The 21,915-nt window shown below is 33.2% G+C and overlaps 3 protein-coding genes across 3 annotated transcripts; 2 read left to right on the top strand and 1 right to left on the bottom strand.

Moving 5' to 3' along the window:
* Positions 1 to 3,929: 3,929 nt before the first annotated feature.
* Positions 3,930 to 4,819, bottom strand: LOC116023004 (cysteine protease inhibitor 6-like). The gene has a single exon (XM_031263936.1). The coding sequence runs from the start codon at positions 4,787 to 4,789 to the stop codon at positions 4,097 to 4,099; it is 693 nt and encodes a 230-aa protein (XP_031119796.1). The 5' UTR covers positions 4,790 to 4,819; the 3' UTR covers positions 3,930 to 4,096.
* Positions 4,820 to 10,603: 5,784 nt separating this feature from the next.
* LOC116023503 (kunitz trypsin inhibitor 3-like) lies at positions 10,604 to 11,299 on the top strand. The gene has a single exon (XM_031264507.1). The coding sequence runs from the start codon at positions 10,604 to 10,606 to the stop codon at positions 11,297 to 11,299; it is 696 nt and encodes a 231-aa protein (XP_031120367.1).
* Positions 11,300 to 15,290: 3,991 nt separating this feature from the next.
* On the top strand, positions 15,291 to 18,028 carry LOC116021586 (alpha carbonic anhydrase 4-like). The gene is made up of 5 exons (XM_031262019.1): positions 15,291 to 15,637; positions 16,355 to 16,564; positions 16,652 to 16,810; positions 17,556 to 17,609; positions 17,700 to 18,028. Exons 1-5 carry the CDS (start codon positions 15,344 to 15,346, stop codon positions 17,766 to 17,768), a joined length of 786 nt encoding a protein of 261 aa, XP_031117879.1. The 5' UTR covers positions 15,291 to 15,343; the 3' UTR covers positions 17,769 to 18,028.
* The last annotated feature ends 3,887 nt before the right edge of the window (positions 18,029 to 21,915 follow it).

The following is a 21,915-nucleotide window of genomic DNA, read 5'->3' as shown; positions in this document are numbered from 1 at the left end:
ATGATAGAGTCAAGAACTCAATCTCTCAATAGACTGACCAAATCCATACAAGATCTCATCAAAACAACAACCAATAAACAAGAATAGAGATTCCAACAAACAAAGCAATTTGAATCCAAAATAAGAAATATGATCATCACACTAGCAACATAGCTTCACACAATCCAAACCCTAGATTAAACTAGCCACACATGATCAAGAATTCAAGAGCAATAGCTAATTCAATCTAAGAACAAGATAATAAAAATAGATGAGATTGAAATAGAAATCACCTAGTAAATGAAATAGGTTCTTCAATCCAAGCTTCAAGGCTTCATTTACAAGGTGAAATTGCAAGACTAAACTATCCTAAAAACTAAGAAATGAAGAAGAAAATGGAGAGTAGAACTTGGGAAATTCGGACCTTCCTCCCTCTTCTCCTCTTTCTGAAATTCTATCAAGTTGCCTTAAATAGTCTCTGAAATTTTGCCTTAAAAACATTTCCGCGCAGTGTCCCGTCCATGCCACCTTCACGCGTGAAGGCATGCGTGGACAGCTACTAGAAAGCTGCCACGTGACCTTCACGCATGAATTCACCTTTCCGGGTCCTTCGGGGCTCCTGTCTTGCTCGGTTTGCTCGTTTCGCTCGTTCCATGTTCGTAATGGCTCCTAGGACCTCTGGAATGTCTCAATTCATATCAAAGAAATCAAATGCAGGCTCAAATGCAAGCTCAGATTACAAGTTTGATGGATGAGTTGCGTCGCAATGGGATGCTATCCACTTCTATGCCACCACGGCACCACCTCTAAGCTGAACATTCTTTTAATTCTAATGATGAAAACTTAGGAGAGGATTAGATTATGTTTATTTATATACTTTGTACTGTTTCTAACGATATAACTTTACTTTTATTATTGCTTGAGTATGAATGTTTTAATATAATATATTTTACAATTATATTATAGGTTTATTGCATGTATGTATGCGATATTAATTAGCGGATAAATTTATTACATTATAGGTTTAATGCAGGTATGTGAAATTAATTAGCGGGTAGATTTTTTAGAGAAAAAATATTAAAGTTTAGCGACGGATAAATATTGTAATAAACTTGTAGCTAAGTATCAAATAAAATAAAGAATAGTAACGAAATAGCGACGAAAAAATCTGTAGTTAAATTTAACGACGGATAATTCTGTCACTAAACTGTATTTAAATGACATCAAATTCAAATAATAAAAACAAATTAGCGACGACAATTTCCGTCCCTACCTGTAGCGACAGACCATTCCATCGTTAAGTCTAGCGACGGAAAAATTCGTAGCTATTCCCTTGCAAAGTTCGTCAACAAATCATCGTGGTAGGAGTCTAGCGACGGAAATATTGTGGGTGTAGCGACGGTTATTCCCTCGCAAATTACGGCGTCCAAATCGTCGTTAGGAGAAATATAGCGACGGATGATTTTCATGTAGCGACAGATATTTCCGTCGCTAAACTTTAGCGACGAAAAAAAATTGTGTCGCTGAAATCTAGCGACGCTCATTTTAGTGACGGACGATTAGCGACGGATTTTTCCTGTTTAGAGACGGAAATCGTCCATCGCTATTTTCGCGTTTTTTTGTAGTGATAACTACAAAATATATCTGAACCAATAACCTATTAAGTTCACATAGTTTAGATAATATTAATATTTTTTTAGTCTAATATTTAAAATATTTTTGGATATATTAATTTGAATGACATGTATATAAATATATAATTTTTACTTTGAATTCTAATATATTTGAAATTTCAATATCCGATACAGATCGAATTTGTATTATGATATAACATAACTAAAAATATCCAAACCAATAATCTATTGAGTTCAATCAAAATTTAAAATATCGTATAGAATTTAATTTTTAATTTTGATAATGTGAACAGTGTTTAACTTTAAAGTGTAATAAGCAAATAAGTTATGTTTAATTAAGTAAAGTAAATATAAAAGATAGAAGATGGTGATAAGTATGTAAAAGAAGATAATGAATGTAATCATAGTAATTAATGTGGTTATAGTGACATATAATCAAATAGATGATAGATGATTTTGTTTTTCATTTAGAAAACAGTTTTTAAGAGTTTTCCGATTTTTAGCTGGAAAATTGTTTTCAATTTTCAAAATGAAAAACTATATTGTTATGTAAACATGTTTTATTATTCAATAATTAGAGAAATTTTCTACTTAGTAAACAGGGTCGGGTTCCTTCATTTTGAGACCAACAGAGATAGATAAATGTGTGTTTGGTTTGGTGCTTAGAGAGGGGCAAAACCACTCAATTATATAGACTCAGATGATATGAGATGACCCACTAGCAGGCAAAATAGTAAGATAGGAACATAAATGTGATGCCAAAAAAAAACCGTGTGGCATTTAAAGATTATTCGACTGGACCACGCATATTTAAAGACTTTAGACTATAGACAAGTGTCAATGGTAATAAATTTTACTAGTAAAAGAAAAATTTGTGATAATTTTAAAAGGGTATTATTGTAATAATATCAATTTTTAACTTTAAATTATGATGTCAAAGGTTCGATATTCAATAGGAAGTGGAAATAACAAATTTGTAGTGTCATGACATAGAGAAAAGTTGGGTTTGAAGTGAAATCCAATTTGAATGCTGTTCATTTGGCATATGACTAGCAGAGTGACATTCATGATATGAACAATAAGAATCGTGGGCGTGACTTCCACCATGATTTTAGCCTAAAATCCTATAACTAGGCAGTAATAAGACATTTTTTTATGATCTTTTCATCATACATTAACACATAATTTTGAAAGTTATTTAGTCCTCTGACTTTTTTTTTTTTTTGAGAATTAGTCCTCTGACTTTTATCCACCTAAAATAAGAGCACCATTATCAGTGATTATTTGGAAAGATATTGTCAGATATTTTGCCACATCATATGAGAGAGGGGAGGTGAGAGAGTGGAAAGGGATCCTCTGCTAAGATGGGGAGCATAGTACAGTAACAATGGACAGCCAAACTTTCAAGTGTCACAGTTGTGCGCGTGAACCGCACACAGCAGCGCCTAAGCGGCGCGTGCAGTGCACGCGCCCGCTTGGCGCGTCAGGCGCGCCTGACCAAGTCTGATTTTTTTAATTTTTTTTTCAATTTTGTTTTGTTTTGTTTTTTTTTTCATCTCTCCTCATTTTCTCTTTCCTAATCACACTTACAAAAACTCCTCAATTACCGCGAAAAAACTCCATTGATAAGGATGCTCTAAGCGCAAATTAGCTAGGTTAGAATGATGTCTTCAATTTTGAGACCAGAGATAAATGTGCATTTGATTTGGTGCCTATGGAGTTGCAAGCACACTCAAATAAATACTGATATTACCATTATCCAAAATAGTATGATAGGGACATAAATGTGGTGAAAAAAAGGTGCGAAATTTAAAGATTTCCACAGGAAAGTAGATATGGTTTTGAGATCTAATTTTTTTAATTAAAATTTAGCAACAAAATTTTGTTTCTTCGAAAAGGTTGAATCACCAACCCCAAAGGCCCCATGCCCCGGGATAACTCTGCGCATAGAGAGCCCCCTCACTTTGACCCCAAGGTAACTCAGCTGGACATAGAGACTAGACCTTTGCTTATAAAGGCCAAACTTCACCCATGTGACAAATTGAGCTGCTCATGCGGACAACAACAAAACTTTTTTTTATTGGATTAATTTTTTTTTCACCAATCTCACTTTACATTTAAAAAAATGGTGAAGTATTTTAGTAAAAAGTTTTTGTCATTTGATTTATTTTTTGTTATGAGAGTTCGCAATCGCCACCTAAATGTACACTTTAGGTGAAGCATGGCTTGGTCCTATATCTTTACCCACAATTTATTATCCAAGAATCAACTGAACTACCCGTACGAGCGTATTTGTATTTATTATTTTTGATAATATTTTGTAAATGAAAAGGGACTTAATTTATTATATTGCAGAAATGATGGGATACATGTGCAGTAGGCTTTCCATAACGGGGTAACAAAGCCATTATTTAAACGTTAAGTATTAATACATATTGCATGCAATGCAAGATTTTTGATGGTTCAACAACGTACGGCTTTGATCACTCAGCCTTTACGAATTCAAAAGGATATAGCGATTCGTCGTTGAAGTTGATTCCCAGCTGATAACCATCGCTGACTGTGCCAATATTAAAGTAACCAATCCTGCAGCCAAGGCAAAGGCTTGGCCACCAGTTGAAAAGGTACCCTTTTCCATTAAAATTATTGTTCTGAATCCTAAACCAGTTGTCAAGATCATCCTCCTTGCCTATAACGCCACCGGTCACTATTGTCGCCTCATCATGATGATTAACCTTCCAAACATTCTCCTTAGCGCAGGGATCCGATGGGTCCGGCGAGTCAAAGGCCACGTTCAGTGGGTACTGCGATAAGATGACGTCGGCGGTGTAGGCCTCGTCCTTTAGAGGGTAGAAAGTTAAAGGAAGACCCACGGCGGGGGGTTGGTTGCCCGCTAATGTGACGTTTATTACTACGTCGGTGGGGCAGGCGGAGGGGTTTGTTGTAGTGTTGAGGTTAGTTACGCTTATGCCGCCTTCCACGCCGATGAGGGCTGGGATGGCGTAGTATTTGGCTCCGGCGACCACTGGGTTGCCGGCGGTGTCTAAGATATTCGTAAAAAAATCGTTTAAGTCGGGCTTGGTTGGGAGGCGGATGAGTGGAGGAAGGCTAGAGTGAGAGATGGCCAGTGGAAGGATAGAAATGGAGAGAACCAAAAGGAATATTTGTGTCTTCATTTTGAGACCTGAGATATAGATGTGTATTTGTTTGGTGCTTAGGGAGGGGTAAAACCACTCAATTATATAGACTCGGATAAGATGAGATGACCCACTAGCAGGCAAAATACTAAGGTAGGAACATAAATGTGATGCATGTGTAAAAGAAAAATAAAACGTGTGGGCATTTAAAGATTCCCACTGGACCACGTAGAGATAGATATGTATTTGGTTTGGTTTGGTGCTTATGGAGTCGCGAGAACACTCAAATAAAGAAGGGCACAATGGAAGAAGAAATTCACAATTTAGTTGGAGAAATTGCCAAAGCTCGTGGTATTTCAACCCTAGGAGTAGGACAGGCTGTGAGGCAGAGCACGCAGCAAAAGAAATAATAATAAAAAAAATCCTCTACTAAGCTAGAGTTGGATTAGAAGAGTTCAATCATGCCTAGAAATTATACCGTGCACCACGTACCTAAACGATGTCGTTTTGAGCATTGTAAACTAATTGTCCTTTTTTTAGAAATCACGTTTCCCGTTTTGGCCGGTCTCTGTATTTATGTTAATATTCTGTGTATTCCAGGCAATCATTCTGTGTATTCTAGACAACCGTTCTGTGTATTATAGGCAACCGTTATGTGTATTCATGTTAGTAACACATGTTGTGATGTGTTTGTGCATTCGAATGTTTAGGAGGATGAGTTCTGTATATTTTGTGTCAATATTTTGTGTATTCATGTTATTAACACATGTTGTGATGTGTTTGTGTATTCGAATGTTAGGAGGATGAGTTATGTGTATTGTGTATCAATATTCTGTGTATTCTGGGCAAACATTCTGTGTATTATAGGCAAACGTTCTGTATATTCTAGATAATGATTATGTGTAGTATAGATAATGAGTTCACTGGAGTCATTCGCGTCCGCATCTATTAACACCAAAACGACATCGTTTTACGTATGTGGTGCACATTGCTATGTGCACCGTGGTGCAGGGTATAACGATTGTGCCTTCTATGGGTGCTTTGGCAAAGATAAGTCCAAAGCTTTTGAAGCATTTGATGAGCTTATGAGAGTGCACCGGAAGAACTTTGAGAAGTAACAAAAAAGTAGTCATGCTCATGGTTCGATTTGAACTGAACTGGAAGTGAAATAGTAAGGCCAGTTCCGGTTCTGATATCAGATAATATGCAACCAAAAAAAAAAACAAATAATAACTATTATTTAATTAATGTTTAAATAAAAATAATTTAAAAATTATTTGGTTAAAGTTTAACTAGTATTTGATTAAAGTTTAAACTTTAAATTAACTATAACAATTATTTTTATTTTTTTAGTTCAACATTGAAGTTTAAATATTTCATATAACCAATTTTTTTTTAATTCATTTTGAAAAAATTAATGGTTGAATTTGCACGATTTTAAAAAATACTTCCTCATCTATTTCATTTTATCTGTTCCAAACCAACTCTTTCTTCTTTGTTTATTTTCTTTATTATTCTTATTTTTAAATTTGATTTTTTATGTTTAAACTTTTAGTGTAGATTCTAAATATATAAATTTTGTATATTAATACTAAATTTAATATTATGAAAATTTAAATTAAAAAAAGCCTAGTTAAACTAACCAAACACATACAATGGAACGGAGGGAGTACAAAATTGAATTTACTAAAAAAATAGTTAAAGTCCAGATTGAACCAGCCGTCTGAACCGAAGCTGCCGATTCCAGAAGCTCTGGTTCCGGTTCGGCCGATTCCAGAATCGGGACATGACTACAAAGAAGTAACTTGAAGATTGATATATGAAGACTCAGGAATGGTTTAGTAAGTAAAAATGAGAGCTTGCCCAATTGGCTGAATTGCTCAAGGTAGAAGAAACCAAGAAGATGCAAGAGGAGGATAGAAAGAAGAGCCAAAGAGCCAAGGATGAACATGAAAGAAGACCATATAAGAGGCTCAGGAGGTAAAAGGATTGAAGATGCTGACACTCACGGGAAAAAGTAGTGGGCATCTGGAGTGATAAGAAAGAAGTCTCTATTAAGCATAAAGATTAGAAGGTAAGGAAACATGCTTAAGAAGATAGCACACTAAGTTAGGGTTGTTGGATAAATATAGTTCAGTGAGTGCTACTATAATGGTAAACAGTTCAGTGAGGATTATTGCTGTTTGAGAAGATAAGAGAGACCAAATTAAAGCGGATTAAAGATTTTTGTTTGATTTTTTTATGTTGTATCTTGTAAATTTCAGAACTCTCATGTATCCAAATATGTTATAAATGAAATTATCTTTTGTTTGGTGTGAGAGTGTAATAAAACCTCTTTATTGATTCAATTTTTCTCTGTGTTGTTTTGACATTATAAAAAAGGGTGAAATTGTTAGGAATAATATTTGTAGCAAGTAGATTTTGGTGATGTAGAAAGAGCACTTTTGATCCTTCATAATTCATTGTAACTTTAGATAAGCTTCGTAATCTATAGCTAGCTAACCGAAAGGAAACCGTCTCGGAAGGAAACAACTGGAAGGAATGGAAGAGATAGACGAAACATCTATGAGAGGAATGGAAATTGCGTTAGCTTGTCAACTTACCCTTCTTTTCACTCTAAAACCATTGATGAAGAGCTCCTCAATATCCTGCAAAGTGCCACAAAAGGACAGCCCCAGAGAATAGAGAAGGGGGCCGGGCCGGGCCGGGCCGGGGTAATAGATATGTCCTTGCCCTATGCTTCTTATTTCCTTACACACGAAGATCTGCCCGCTTCAATTCGTTCTTCTTTTCCTGCGTAAAAATGTTACGTTCATAAATGGGCGGATCAGCTACAATGGTGGATACTAGCGAAGGACTTATGGAAAAGCAGGCCGAGCCCGGATCAAAGCAAGCCTGCAGCAATAAGTGGAGTATGGCAGTAGTGAGGAATGAAAGGATGGTATTTGCATGCAAGTACTCACTCTCGCTGGGACTAGCGGTACTATTTGGTTTTCTATTTGACAGAGCAAAAGGTCTCACAATTGCCATCAAACATTAAAAAAAAAAAAAATTAAATTTAAAAATAATTAAAAATTATTGTACTAATTAAAAAATTAAGTAACGAAGAAAGAGTTGAGCTTCAACCAAACATGGTATACGTTTTTTGTCGAGCTTTTCATTCGTTTGGGCAAAGTCTACTGCTTGCTTTCTCGGTTGGATGACTTAATCCTTACAAATTTTATTAGAGCATCCTTATCAGTGGAGTTTTTTCACGATTTTAAGGGGTTTTTGTAAGTGTCATTGGGAAGAAGAAAAAAGGAAAAAGGAAAAACAAATAAAATCTAACAAAAAAAACAAAAAAAAATTTAAAAAAAATAAAAATAAAAAGCTTATTTGAAGTCAGAGGGTCCGCCGGCTGGCGGCCACTCTCACGCGTCCACGCGCCCGCTGGGGCGCAATGTTGCGCCCAACACACGATTTCGGCGGCTATTTTTTTTTACATTAAACCATATGTTGCAGGAGAATTAACTCCTCTCATTTTTGCCTCCACATCAATTCATTGAAGCAAGCTAAAGATAATTTCCTGACATAAACTCCACAATTTCCATAGATGGGGATGCTCTTAGAAATAAACATTACACATAAATTATATAAATTGTCAGAATCATCAAAATTATTTACAATTAAATACACTTTATTCATAACAATTTCTCTACTTTTATGATGTTCAAAATTTTATTGTTTAAAAAACAAATTAATTCAAATACTCATAGTAATATATATACACACACACTCAATCGCTAAAATTTCCATTAGGGTGTGTTTGAAAACCCGAAAATGACTTCTGAAAAATGTTTTCTGAGTTTTTAGTGTTTGGCAAGAGGGAAGAAAATGAGGTCAATGAAAAATGATGCATTAGTCAAAGGAAAATAAGTGTGCTTTGGACTTCCCTTTTTTTGGGAAATCATTTTCCAAGGGATGAATTGAACATGCAAAAATTATCAAAATAATGGGATTTTAATTTTTACAACATTGGTCCGCTTAGTACTGTCAAAGTGGACCGACCCGTCCCAGACCCGCGGACTAGGGTCCATGCAACCCTATCCCGACCGACGTGGGTTGGTAGGCCCCGTGGACTAGCCCGCGGACTTTTTTTTTTTTTAATTCACGGTACTGTGAATATATATATATATATATATATTCAAAGAAATAAGACGCGGTCCGCGGGCTAGGATTCAAGCAGCACTAGCCTGCCCCATGCGGGTTGACGGGCTCCGCGGGCCGGTCTGCGATTTTTTTTTAATTATTTAATTTATTTGAATTTTATTTTATTTCTTAATTAAATTTTTTTTACCGGTTACGACCTAATTAACCTAATTGCATAAAAATCAGGAGTTAAAATGTCTAATTGAAACTTTTTTAGTTGAATGATTTAATTACACTTTGACTTATAGTTAAAGCGCACATTTTACCATTATTTTTTTTAACTTTCATTTTAGTGAATCAATCATGAACATGATGACGAAGATGCTAATGAGACTATTCTAACATTTTACTCTATTGCCCTTTCTTACATCTATCACAAATTTCTCTTTTTGCGATCATTTGTATCATTTTCATCACCACATACATATCTTATCATTTTTAAATGGATTAGGATCCCATATAAATTGGTTGAATAGTTGACTTGATAATCACAATATTTCAAGTTTGATTTCCTGTGTGATCAAGTTGTCTATTGGCGGCCTTTTTAGTTTGAGCTGATTGACTTATTGTTTGCGGTCACAAGACATGCCTCACCTAAAGTGCACATTTAGGTAGTGATTGCGAACTTTCTCATACATTTAAAAAAAAAAAATCAAATGACAAAAATTTTTCACTAAAATACTTCACCATTTTTTAAATGTAAAGTGAGGTTGGTCATAACAAAGTAATCCAATAATAATAATAATAATAATAATAATAATAAAAGTTTTGTTGCTAAATTTTAATAAAAAATTTAGATCTCATAACCTTATCTACTTTCCAGTGGAAATCTTTAAATATCGCACCTTTTTTTTCACCACATTTATGTCCATTTGTGTGTGCTTGCAACTCCATAGACACCAAATCAAATGCACATTTATCTCTGGTCTCAAAATGAAGGCATGCAACAGCAGTCTAACCTAATTTGCACTTATTTTAGGTAAAGTTAGAGGACTAAATAACTTTCAAAATTATGTTTTATGATAAAAGACCATAAAAAATGTCTTATAATTGCCTTTTTATAGGATTTAGGCCAAAATTATAGTGAAATTTTAATGTTCATATCATGAATGTCACTCTGCTAATAAAATGCCTAATGAACAACATCACAATTTGTTACTTTCCAGTTTTCACATCCTTAACAACATTTTTTTTGAGTACTACTGACTCTGTTACAATGTAGTATCTGTTTATAGCTATTTTTTCAACCTAATGAAGTCATCCATGTGGGAGTGTTAACCGGGACACCGAATGCCGCTAGACTACAAGGTCTTTGGCCATCCTTAACAACATTAGGAATTGAACATTGAACCTTTGACATCTAAATTTAAATTAAAACTTAACGTTATTTGGCCATAATATCCTTTCAAAATTTATAACAATTTTTTCTTTTAAAATTTGTTACCATTGACACGTGTCTATCATATTTAAATACCGGTACGTGATCCGGTGGGAATCTTTACATGACACACTTTTTTTCTTTGTTTGTTTGGCATCACATTTATGTTCCTACCTGATAGTGCAGTGTGTCATCTCATGACTCATCTGATCTGAGTCTATATAATCCACTGTTTTTTACCCTTCCTAACCACCAAATCAAACACACATTTATCTATTGGTCTCAAAATGAAGCCACCAATAATATTCCTTTTGGTTATCTCCATTTATATCCTTCCGCTGGCCATCTCTGACTCCGGCCTTCCTCCACTCATCCGCCTCCCCTCCGACGTCATCTTAGACACGGCCGGCAACCCAGTGGTCGCCGGAGCCAAATACTACGCCATCCCAGCCCTCACCGACGTGGAAGGCGGCATAAGCGTGGCTAATCTCAACACTACGGGAAACCCCTCCGCCTGCCCCACCCACGTAGTAATAAACGTCACATTAGCCGCCGTGGGTCGTCCTATAACTTTCTACCCTCTAAACCGCGAGGCCGAGGCCTCACGCGCCGCCGAGGCTTCACGCGCCGCCGCCAACGGAGACGCCATCATACGGCAGTACCCACTGAACGTGGCCTTCGAAAAATCGCCGGACCCATCGGATCCCTGCGCTAAGGAGAATGTTTGGAAGCTTAATCATGAGGCGAGTGAGGCGACAATAGTGACCGGTGGGGTTATAGGCAAGGAGGATGATATTGGGAACTGGTTTAGGATTGAGAAGAATATTAATGGAAGAGGGTACCTTTTCAACTGGTGGCCAAGCCTTTGCCTTTACTGCAGGATTGGTTACTTTCGTATTGGCACAGTCGGCGATGGACATCAGCTGGGAATCAACTACAGGGACGAATCGCTATATCCTTTTGAATTCGTAAAGGCTGAGTGATCAAAGCCGTTATGGAAATTAAAGCCTACTGCACATTTATCCCATCATGTATGTGTGCAATATAATAAATTAAAGTCCCTTTTTATTTACAAAATATGACCAAAAATAATAAATACAAATATGCTCATAAGCTCATCTAATAAAGCCCAAACCAAGCTCTAGAAAAGCATACAATTTCTAGATCAACACAAGGCAATCGAAGGCGAGTTGGTAAGGAAGTTCGCTTGGTAGCGACTGAGGAAGCTGTTTAATAGCCCTCTTGTTTTTGAGCCACTTAGTTATGATGGGTAACTTAAGTTAGTTTACCTCATTGTAGTTCTTTATCGACTAATGTAATAAGGTGAGTTTCACCAAAAGCAAGCTTTCAGGTACCGGCGAGCTAAAGTTTTTGTAAATCAAATTAAAAATCTAGATCAACACGAGTATATACTCCCTATCCCAGTTCATTTGTCTAGTTCCATTAAAAGACTTGATTGAATTTTTTAATTTAATTTTTCTTAATATTAAGTTCAGTATTAATATATAAAATTTATATATTTAGAAAATACATCAAGTACTATCAAACACAAAAAGAAGATAAATTTAAAAATAATTAAAATTACTAATTAAAAAAATTAAGTAATGAAGAAAGAGTTGAACTTCAACCAAACATGGCATTATGTTTTTTTGTCGAGCTTTTTATTCGTTTGGGCAAAGTCTACTGCTTGCTTTCTCGGTTGGATGACTTAATCCTTACAAATTTTATTAGAAATAAACATTAGACATAATTGCCAAAGACTTTGTGGTCAAGTAGCATCCGGTGTCCCGATTAACACTCCCACATGAATGCTGGGAGTGGGTTCGAGCCTCAAAAGTTACTATGCACAGATATTACATTATAACAGAGTCAGTAGTACTCAAAAAAAAAACATTACACATAATTTTGGGATACTGATTTGCTTATATAAGTTGTCAGCATCATCAAAATTTGCAATTAAATTCACTTTATTTGATGTCCAAAATTTTGTTGTTTAAAAAAGAAATTAATTCAAATACTCGTAGTAATATACACACACTCAATTACTAAAATTTCCATACTCGTAGTAATATACACACACTCAATTACTAAAATTTCCATACTCGTAGTAATATACACACACTCAATTACTAAAATTTCCATATTCACTTTATTTGATGTCCAAAATTTTGTTGTTTAAAAAAGAAATTAATTCAAATACTCGTAGTAATATACACACACTCAATTACTAAAATTTCCATACTCGTAGTAATATACACACACTCAATTACTAAAATTTCCATACTCGTAGTAATATACACACACTCAATTACTAAAATTTCCATATTCACTTTATTTGATGTCCAAAATTTTGTTGTTTAAAAAAGAAATTAATTCAAATACTCGTAGTAATATACACACACTCAATTACTAAAATTTCCATACTCGTAGTAATATACACACACTCAATTACTAAAATTTCCATACTCGTAGTAATATACACACACTCAATTACTAAAATTTCCATTAAGACTGTGTTTGTAAAGTAGGAAAATGATTTTTGTAAAATGTTTTTTAGAAAATGAGTTATTTTCCATAAAAACAGTTTCATTTGTTATGTTTGGTTGCATCCTGCAAAACTATCTTTGTGTGTTGGTTCATTTTTTCGGAAAATGAGTAAATTTACATTATTATATAGTTTTATTATTATATTTAAAATATAAAAACATATAAAATTATATATATATATATATATATATATATATATATATATATATATATATATATATATAACACGCCTGCTCTGGTTTCCTGCCAGAAACCAGAGCCAGAGCTCCGACGGACTGGTTTTTGGCAAAAACAAGTATGCGGAACGCAAAGAGGGACGACCATCCCTCGCACGATGGTCATTTTTCATTTCTGGAAAATGACTTCCGAAAATTGTTTTCCGGAAAAATGAGTGTATTTTTCTTGGTCAACGAAAAATGTTTTTCGTCGACCACATTTTCTGGATATTGCCAAACACCAAAAGCCCGAAAGATGATTTCCAGGAAATCATTTTCCGAGCTACCAAACACACCCTAAGTTCTGTAGCTAGGTATATATATATACCAGAATTTTACAATGTCGAATAGGCACGATGTGAAATTCTAAACATAGTAAAATTGGTATTTAATGAGATATGATGTCTAATGGAGTATTTAATTGTTAGCAATTTTTTTTTGGAGTACTACTGACTCTGTTACATATGTAGTATTCTGAAGCACATAGAGTCAATATCACCCCTATTGAGACTCGAATCCTTGACCTCCCCTATGGGGGAGTCACTTCGTGCCACTAAGAAGTCTTGATTGGCTGAAATGTTTTAGAAATTATTTATTAGAATTTTAATTGTAATAAATTAATATGTTTCACTGTAGTTTTCTTTTTAAACTTTAATTTAGCTTTTTCCTTTTCTTTTTGTACAAATAAAATTAACATATAAGAAATATAAATCATTCAAAAGTTTTGAATAAGATCTTTTAAATGACACATATATTAATATTTTTCTCAATATTTCTAATTGGCCTATGACTATATTTAAAAATTGAACATGTAAATAAATAAATAAATAAAAGTGGTCCATACCCTCATCTCTTCCCTGTTGTAGCACACCCAACCTCTATTATGAGAGTTATAGGGCATAGAACTGATGCAATACAGTAACTCCTTGTAGATGTTTCGTATAGTTTTTCAAATTCTTTTTTTTTTTTTTTAATTTTGAAAGCAACCAAAACGGCGAATTTATTAAGATATCAAACTGTTCAAACAATAAAGAAGTACATCAAGCCACTTAGAGTAGGACGACCACGCCCCATCGGCTTTGGCTAGCAAACGAGCAGCTTGGTTTATACCTCTACGAATGAAACAGTCCTCACAACTACAAATAGAACTAACAAAAAGTTTGCATGCATGCGTGTGCGATCGCAGCAATATAGGAACGGTCTAATGACTTACTCGAAAGTTTAGAATAAAAATTTAAACAATCAGATTCAAGGCACGAAAAGGGTTCCGGGAAGCAGGAAGCTAGCTACCCAGCCACCCAATTATATATTCCATTGAGCTTTCAATTACTCCCATAATGCCCTGCAGTTAGTAGTGATTCCTAGCCTGCCATATTATCCCATGAAGATTAGCGTTGCTAAGAAAATCCACCGTCCATTTCATAAAATCCAAACCACTCATGTTTGGAATAGGAAGTTGGGATGCCGTCCAAACATGTTGCGCAAATGAACAGGTGCATAGGGTATGCATGACTTCTTCATTATATATATACACATATATATATATAGGCCGGCCACAAATCGAGCATTCTGGATTCACCTCCATCTTCCTATGGTTATATTTTTTAAAAAAAAAATGAACATGTAAATTCCAAAAAACAAAAAAAAAAAATGGTTGATACCCTCATCTCATCTTTGTTGTAACACACCCAACATCTATTATGTATGAGAGTTATATAGCATAGAATTGAAGCAATACAAAAATAATTTCTTGTAGATATTCTTTTTTTTTTCAATTCTTTTAATTAGGCTATGTACAATTACATAAAAAATAACCTGTTATTAAAAAGTTTTTAAAAAAAGAATAAATATAGATGTTTGTTAAAATGAAATCTCCTTTAGAATTTTTTAATTATGTATTTCTTATACATTATTTTTAATTAAAAAAAGTGAAGTAAATTTAAGTTAAAAAGAATTTAGAGAGAAAATAATAATTTATTAAAATTAAAATTTTAAATAAACTCTAAAATATTTCAACCAATAAAGACTCATTATTAAAATATAGATCAATACAATAAATATATATAGAATACAACAGAGACCACATAAATCCCTATGTAGCACCAAAACCACACAAATAATCCTTATTGCATCCCGAAATATTAGCATTTTATTTCCTATATATATATATATATGACAAAAGAGAGAGGTAAAAAATAGTATAATAATTAATTTTCCCCCATCCTTCAAAACAGGATTGAAGTCAAGTTTTGAAGGGCTCAAATAATGGGCCATCCTCTCATCCTCCTCATCATCACAATTGTTTTCCTCTCATCACAAACCATCTCCATAGCCAATGAGAGTGAGGAAACCAAATTTACTTACATTAAAGGAGCTGAGAATGGCCCAGAGAAATGGGGGAAACTTCATACAAATTATACAATCTGCAATGCTGGTAACATGCAGTCTCCCATTAATATTGATGATTCAACTGTTAAAATTACCTCTAAATTTGGGCAGTTGATTCGACGTTACGAATCGTCTCCTGCTATTATCGTCAACCAAGGCCATGCTCTTCAGGTAATTAATTAGTTTCAAGTACTTAGTTTTCATTTTGTTGGATTTAGATATGACAGAGATATTAAAAACTACTCAAGAATGGAGACTCGGGTCCAATAACTCAGGATCTGGGCCTAAGAAGATGACTTGGATGGACCAAGGTAGATGATTCGGATCGGGATAGGCTACCCAAGGCCCAAGTTTGGCGACCTAAGGTCAGCTCCGAACGGCTAGTCATTCTCGTCACAAAGCCCACCTTTGGATTTGGAATGGTGGGCTTTGGCTCGTTCTCACGGCCCATCATGTAACCCACAAGCCATGTATAACCCGTGTTCTCACCCGAGTTATACGGGCCGGGCTGGAATTTCTCTAGTCGAGTCCGTCACAAATGCACCTAACTAGACGTGTTGGGCCCGTTCGTTTTGACATGTCTAATCAAGTGGGTTTTGACCCGTTCTTGTGGCCCACCATGTGACATTTGATTTGTGCCCACAATCCACTCTGTGGGCTTTGACCTAGTCTCACGACCCACCATCATTTTAGGAAGTTTGTTGAGCTTTTCTTGGTTTAAATGACCATCATATTGTCTTGGCTAGTATTCTTATATTAACACACCCTATATCATTACAATCCACCCCTTTCACCTCTTTTACACCTATAATTTATAATTTATGTGGACTTAGTTGATCTACATATATCCCGGGTCAATTATATAAATTGTTGCATGCATGCATGCAGATCAAGTGGACAGGTGATGCCGGAAAGATTATCATTAACGGTACCGAGTACTTCTTGGTACAATGCCACTGGCATACTCCCTCTGAGAACACCGTGAACGGCAAAAAGTTTGATATGGAGATGCATCTGGTTCATATGAGTGCAAAAGATGAAATTGCTGCTGTCTCCATCTTATACGAAATTGGAGAGCCTGATCATTTCCTTGGACAAGTAATTAAGTACCTACAATTCAATAGAATTGAATTCATCTTATATGTATTAATTAATTAATTAATTAATTTCTTGGTTCCACTCCAGTTGCTGGACAGCATCAAGCACGTTGATCACAATGGCAAAGATTTAGGGGTCCTTAATCCAAGAAAGATCAGATATGGGAGCAAGAAATATTACAGATTCATTGGTTCCCTCACAACCCCACCATGCTCACAGGGTGTCATCTGGACAGTAATCAAAAAGGTCTGTATCCTAACCTTAACCTCCCCAACACCCAATCAAGATGGCAAAGGATACAAACTTGTAACCATAAGGTCACGAGTTCGAATTTCAACTTTCTTGGTTTGAGAGCAACCTGTGTTGGTTTACCTTGCTATGGGCTTTCCTTGATATGGGCAATCTATCTAGGCTGGTTTACTTAGCTATAGACAACCTAGTTTGATTTTCCTAGCTATGGGCAATCTAGTTAGGCTGGTTTGGTTAGCTATGGGCAGTATGGACTGGTTTTCGTTCTTAGCTAGGGGCAGTATGGATTGGTTTTCGTTCTTAGCTAGGGGCAGTATGGACTGGTTTTCGTTCTTAGCTAGGGGCAATCTAGCTAGGCTAGTTTACCTAACTATAGACAATCTAGCTAGGCTGGTTTTTAGCTATGGACAATCTAGCTAGGCTAGTTTACCTAGCTATAGACAACCTAGGCTGGTTTTTAGCTATGGGCAATCTAGGTAAGCTGTTTTACCTAGCTATTGGCAACCTAGATTGATTTACCTAATTATGGGTAACCTAGATTGATTTACCTAATTATGGGTAACTTGGGCTGGTCCTTTGGCCGGCTAGGATGACAAGGCTGGATTTACTCAATACACACCCTCATGTTTACTCAATACACACTCTCAAGAAGTAGATGCAGATTTGTCAAATCTCTGGAAATTTAAATATGCATGTCTCTCCTTCTCTCACTCATATAGTGATAAACTGTTGGATTTTGCAGACAAAGACAGTATCACAGGAACAGATAAACTTATTAAAGGAAGCTGTTGATGATGTAAGCACTGAATTATCTATCTAGCTAGCTAGATCGAAACTGCGACACATGCATAAAATGGTACATTTGATGTTTTATATTTTTGTTTAGGGTTACGAGCAAAATGCGAGGCCAGTGCAACCACTCAATGGAAGGACAGTATATCTCAATATGCCATAGGAACATTGTAGCCTTATTTTTAATGAGCACCCGGCCATTTAATTATACGCACATATATATATATACAGAAACTGTAGCATGTGCTGTTTATAGGAAGTATATATATATGTATTGAGGGAGTGATGCGCCTGAGCTTTTAAATGATGTATCTGTAATCTGTACGACTGTATCGTACTGTTAGTGCTTGACTGCTTGTTTTTTTTTTTGTAAACAATCTTTTGATCACATGGCAAATTAAAGTCTTTGAAGTTTTGGATGAATTGTTACTTTTTGTTGTTAGAACACAAAAAGATCCCAATATGAATATATGCCCAGTTGCTCACCATTATATCATGCCCAAAATAATTATAAAACATAACGTATGTAATTATTATGTTTGAAAATGATATATAAAACATAACGTATAATGATATATAAAACATAACTTTATGTTTTATAATTATATATTTAATTATGTTTTATAAACATAACGTATGTAATTATTATGTTTGAAAATGATATATATATATATATATATATATATATATGTGTGTGTGTGTGTGTGGGGGGGGGTGTGTGTGAGAGAGAGAGAGAGAGAGATTATATTATACAAATCAATATATAAATATCATAATATAAAAATATTTTTTTTTAAAAAAAATAAGCAGGCTAGCCATTATTTATAGGATATTCCAAGTTGGAAAGCACTTATACCACCAATTTGTATACATTGCAATAAGAAAGCTACAAAGTATTTACTATACTAATAAGAGCCAAAAAAAATCTATTATACTAATAAGAGTAAAAAAAAAGATAGGCCTATAATGTGTATAGAAAAAATGACTGGTAAAATTATTAACTCAAATGGATGGTTCATATTGTTTAGATTTATATTTTTCCTTGAGATTTTCTAATTTATCCTTAATTATATGATTACCCGTTAAGTTTTTCGTTAAATATTCTCTTCTCCGTTAATATTCCATTAACTTTTAACTTCCTCATCCCAATCAAATTTGGCATAATTAAGTTCTCACTTTATTTTACTCTTATTAAATTAAATAAATTAGTAGCTACAAAAAAAATGATACATATGTATTTCTTTAATTTAGAATTATGCGTCGTCTACAATACTTTTATTTGAAAAAGTTATTCATTATCAAAAAATTAAATTAAATAAGAGAAATAATTTCATTAGTTATATTGTCTTTATTAAATGCAAAGATTCTTTACATTTAAATTCATTAATTGATATTCATTACATTGTCCATTATCTTTTTTTTTTTTACAATATCTTGTAATTAAATATCAAAGTTATAATATAAAATAATGTTAGATATTTATTTACCAAGTATTTTATTAATACTATGAAAAAAAATTTTAAAAATAATTTGAAGCTAATTATATTAACTAATTGGGAATTGGTTGAGAAAGAGAGTACTCAAATAACCCAACAAATTGAAGCGGTATCTACTCTTATTGAATTAAATAAATTAGTAGTTACAACAAAAAATGATACATATGTATTTATTTAATTAGAATTATGTGTCTACAATGCCTTTATTAAAAAAAAAAGTATTCATTATCAATAAATTATATAAGAAATATAATTTTATTAGTTATATTGTCTTTATTTTCTCGATCTAATGCAAAGATTCTTTACATTCAAATTCATCAATTGATATTCATTACATTGTCCTGTTCTTTTTACACTATCTTGTAATTAAATATCAAAGTTATAATACAAAATAATGTTATATATTTATTTACCAAGTATTTATTAATACCATGAAAAAAAATAAAAAAGAATAGTTTGAAACCAATCATATTAACTACTTGGGGGATTTGTTGATAATGAGAATACTCAAATAACCCATTACCCAACAAATTGAAGCGGGAAACTACCTTATAATATCTTTGGACTACATCATATTTAAAATGTTCAATTTTTTACTAATTTATCTAATCTTATTTCTTAAACTAGTTTTATACGCGCATTGCGCGAATGGGTTAATGCTCAATGTTTATATTTAAATAAATATTTGAAAGTATATCAATGCAAGATTATATAGGAGAAGTTTATACATGGGTAATTGAATGTCGAATTTTTTTATTTAAATATCTAATTCAAAGTATATGAATCCAAGATAATGTAGAAAATTCATTATAATTATTACTAAAATAAATGTTTGCAACCTTGTAAAATCGATAGTCTAAATATTTGGTTTAAAAATGATAGTCTAAATAAATACTACTTTTAATTTGAATTTTTCTAAGTGTTTTTTTTCTAAGTGTTCTTAATTCTCTTTTGAGTAACATTGTCATTGTATTCATCTTTACTATTTGTTCTCTTCCTTTTTGTTGGTAGTGTGTTATTTGCAATTCGGATATTGTTGGTAGCATAGATGACAACGTCATGCAATGAGATTATGATATAGGAGCTATGGACTTTCCTTTAGGTGTTCTGCTTAGGGTTCATTTGGTTCAACCATTATTGTTGAATGAGTTATTGTGGATAAAGAAATCCATAGTTTAAGAAAAAAGATTAAATTAGTTAATAAAAATTTGAAAATTTAAAATATTATGTATTCCAAAGATATTAAAAGGTAGTTTCTCGCTTCAATTTGCTGGGTAATTTGTTATTTGAGTACTTTCATTGTTAACAAATCCCCCAAGTAGTTAATATGATTGGTTTCAAACTATTCTTTTTTATTTTTTTCATGGTATTAAAGAAATACATATGTATCATTTTTTGGTGTAACTACTAATTTATTTAATTCAATATGAGTAAAATAGAGTGAATCCGCTTCAATTTGTTGGTTTATTATTTGAGTACTCTCTTTCTCAACCAATCCCCAAGTAGTTAATATAATTAGCTTCAAATTATTTTAAATTTTTTTTTATAGTATTAATAAAATACTTGGTAAATAAATATATAACATTATTTTGTACTATAACTTTGATATTTAATTACAAGATATTGTAAAAATAAGATAATGGACAATGTAATGAATATCAATTGATAAATTTGAATGTAAAGAATCTTTGCATGAGAGAAAATAAAGACAATATAACTAATGAAATTATTTCTCTTATTTAATTTAATTTTTTGATAATGAATAATTTTTTCAAATAAAGGTATTGTAGACACATAATTCAAAATTAAAATCATTTTTTGTTGTAGCTACTAATTTATTTAATTTAATAAGAGTAAAATAGAGTGAGAAACTTAATTATGTCAAATTTGATTGAGATGAGGTTCGAACCTAAGACCTTTCTTATAGAAATTAATGGGTAAGTTAAAAGTTAACGGAATATTAACGGAGAAGAGAATATTTAACGAAAAACTTAAGGGATAATCATAAAAGTAAGGTTAAATTAGGTAATCTCTATTAATAATATTAATCTGAATTATCTTAACCATCTATTTGATTAAATAATTCATCTGAACCATCCATTTGATTAAATAATTTGACCGCCATTTTTTCTACCCATTTTAGGCCCTAACTCTCTTTGGCTCTTATTAGTATAGTAGACTAGTGATTTCTTTATCCACAATAAGTCATTCAACAATAATGGTTGAACCAAATGAACTCCGAGTAGAATACCTAAAGGCTAGGAAATTAAAGTACATAGCTTCCTACATCATAATCTCATTGCATGACGTTGTCATCTATGCTACCAAATAGTAACCCAATTGCAAATAACACACTACCAACAAAAAAGAAGATGACAAATAGTAAAGATGAAAACAATGACAATGTTACTCAAAAGAGAATTAAGAATACTTAAAAAATTCAAACCAAAAGTACTAGTAGTATTTATTTAGACTATCATTTTTAGACCAAGTATTTAGACTATCGATTTTACAAAGTTGCAAACATTTATTTTAGTGACGTCAATTATAATGAATTTCCTATATTATCTTAATTGGATTCATATACTTTGAGTTACATATTTAAATAAACAAATTTGACATTCAATTACGTATGTATAAATTTCTCCTATATAATCTTGCATTGATATACTTTTAAATATTTATTTAAATATAAACACTGGGCATTAACACATTCACGCAATGCGCGTGTAAAACTAGTATGTATAATAAGTCTAGACATTTGTGTCGTAGACATAATACTAATTAAGACTATGTGAAGTTAAAAGAATAATA

This window comes from Ipomoea triloba, chromosome 6, assembly GCF_003576645.1.
Source record: "Ipomoea triloba cultivar NCNSP0323 chromosome 6, ASM357664v1".
Classification (NCBI taxonomy): domain Eukaryota; kingdom Viridiplantae; phylum Streptophyta; class Magnoliopsida; order Solanales; family Convolvulaceae; genus Ipomoea; species Ipomoea triloba.
The sequence above is the reverse complement of the archived record's forward strand: the minus strand, read 5'-3'. Positions and strand labels throughout refer to the sequence as shown.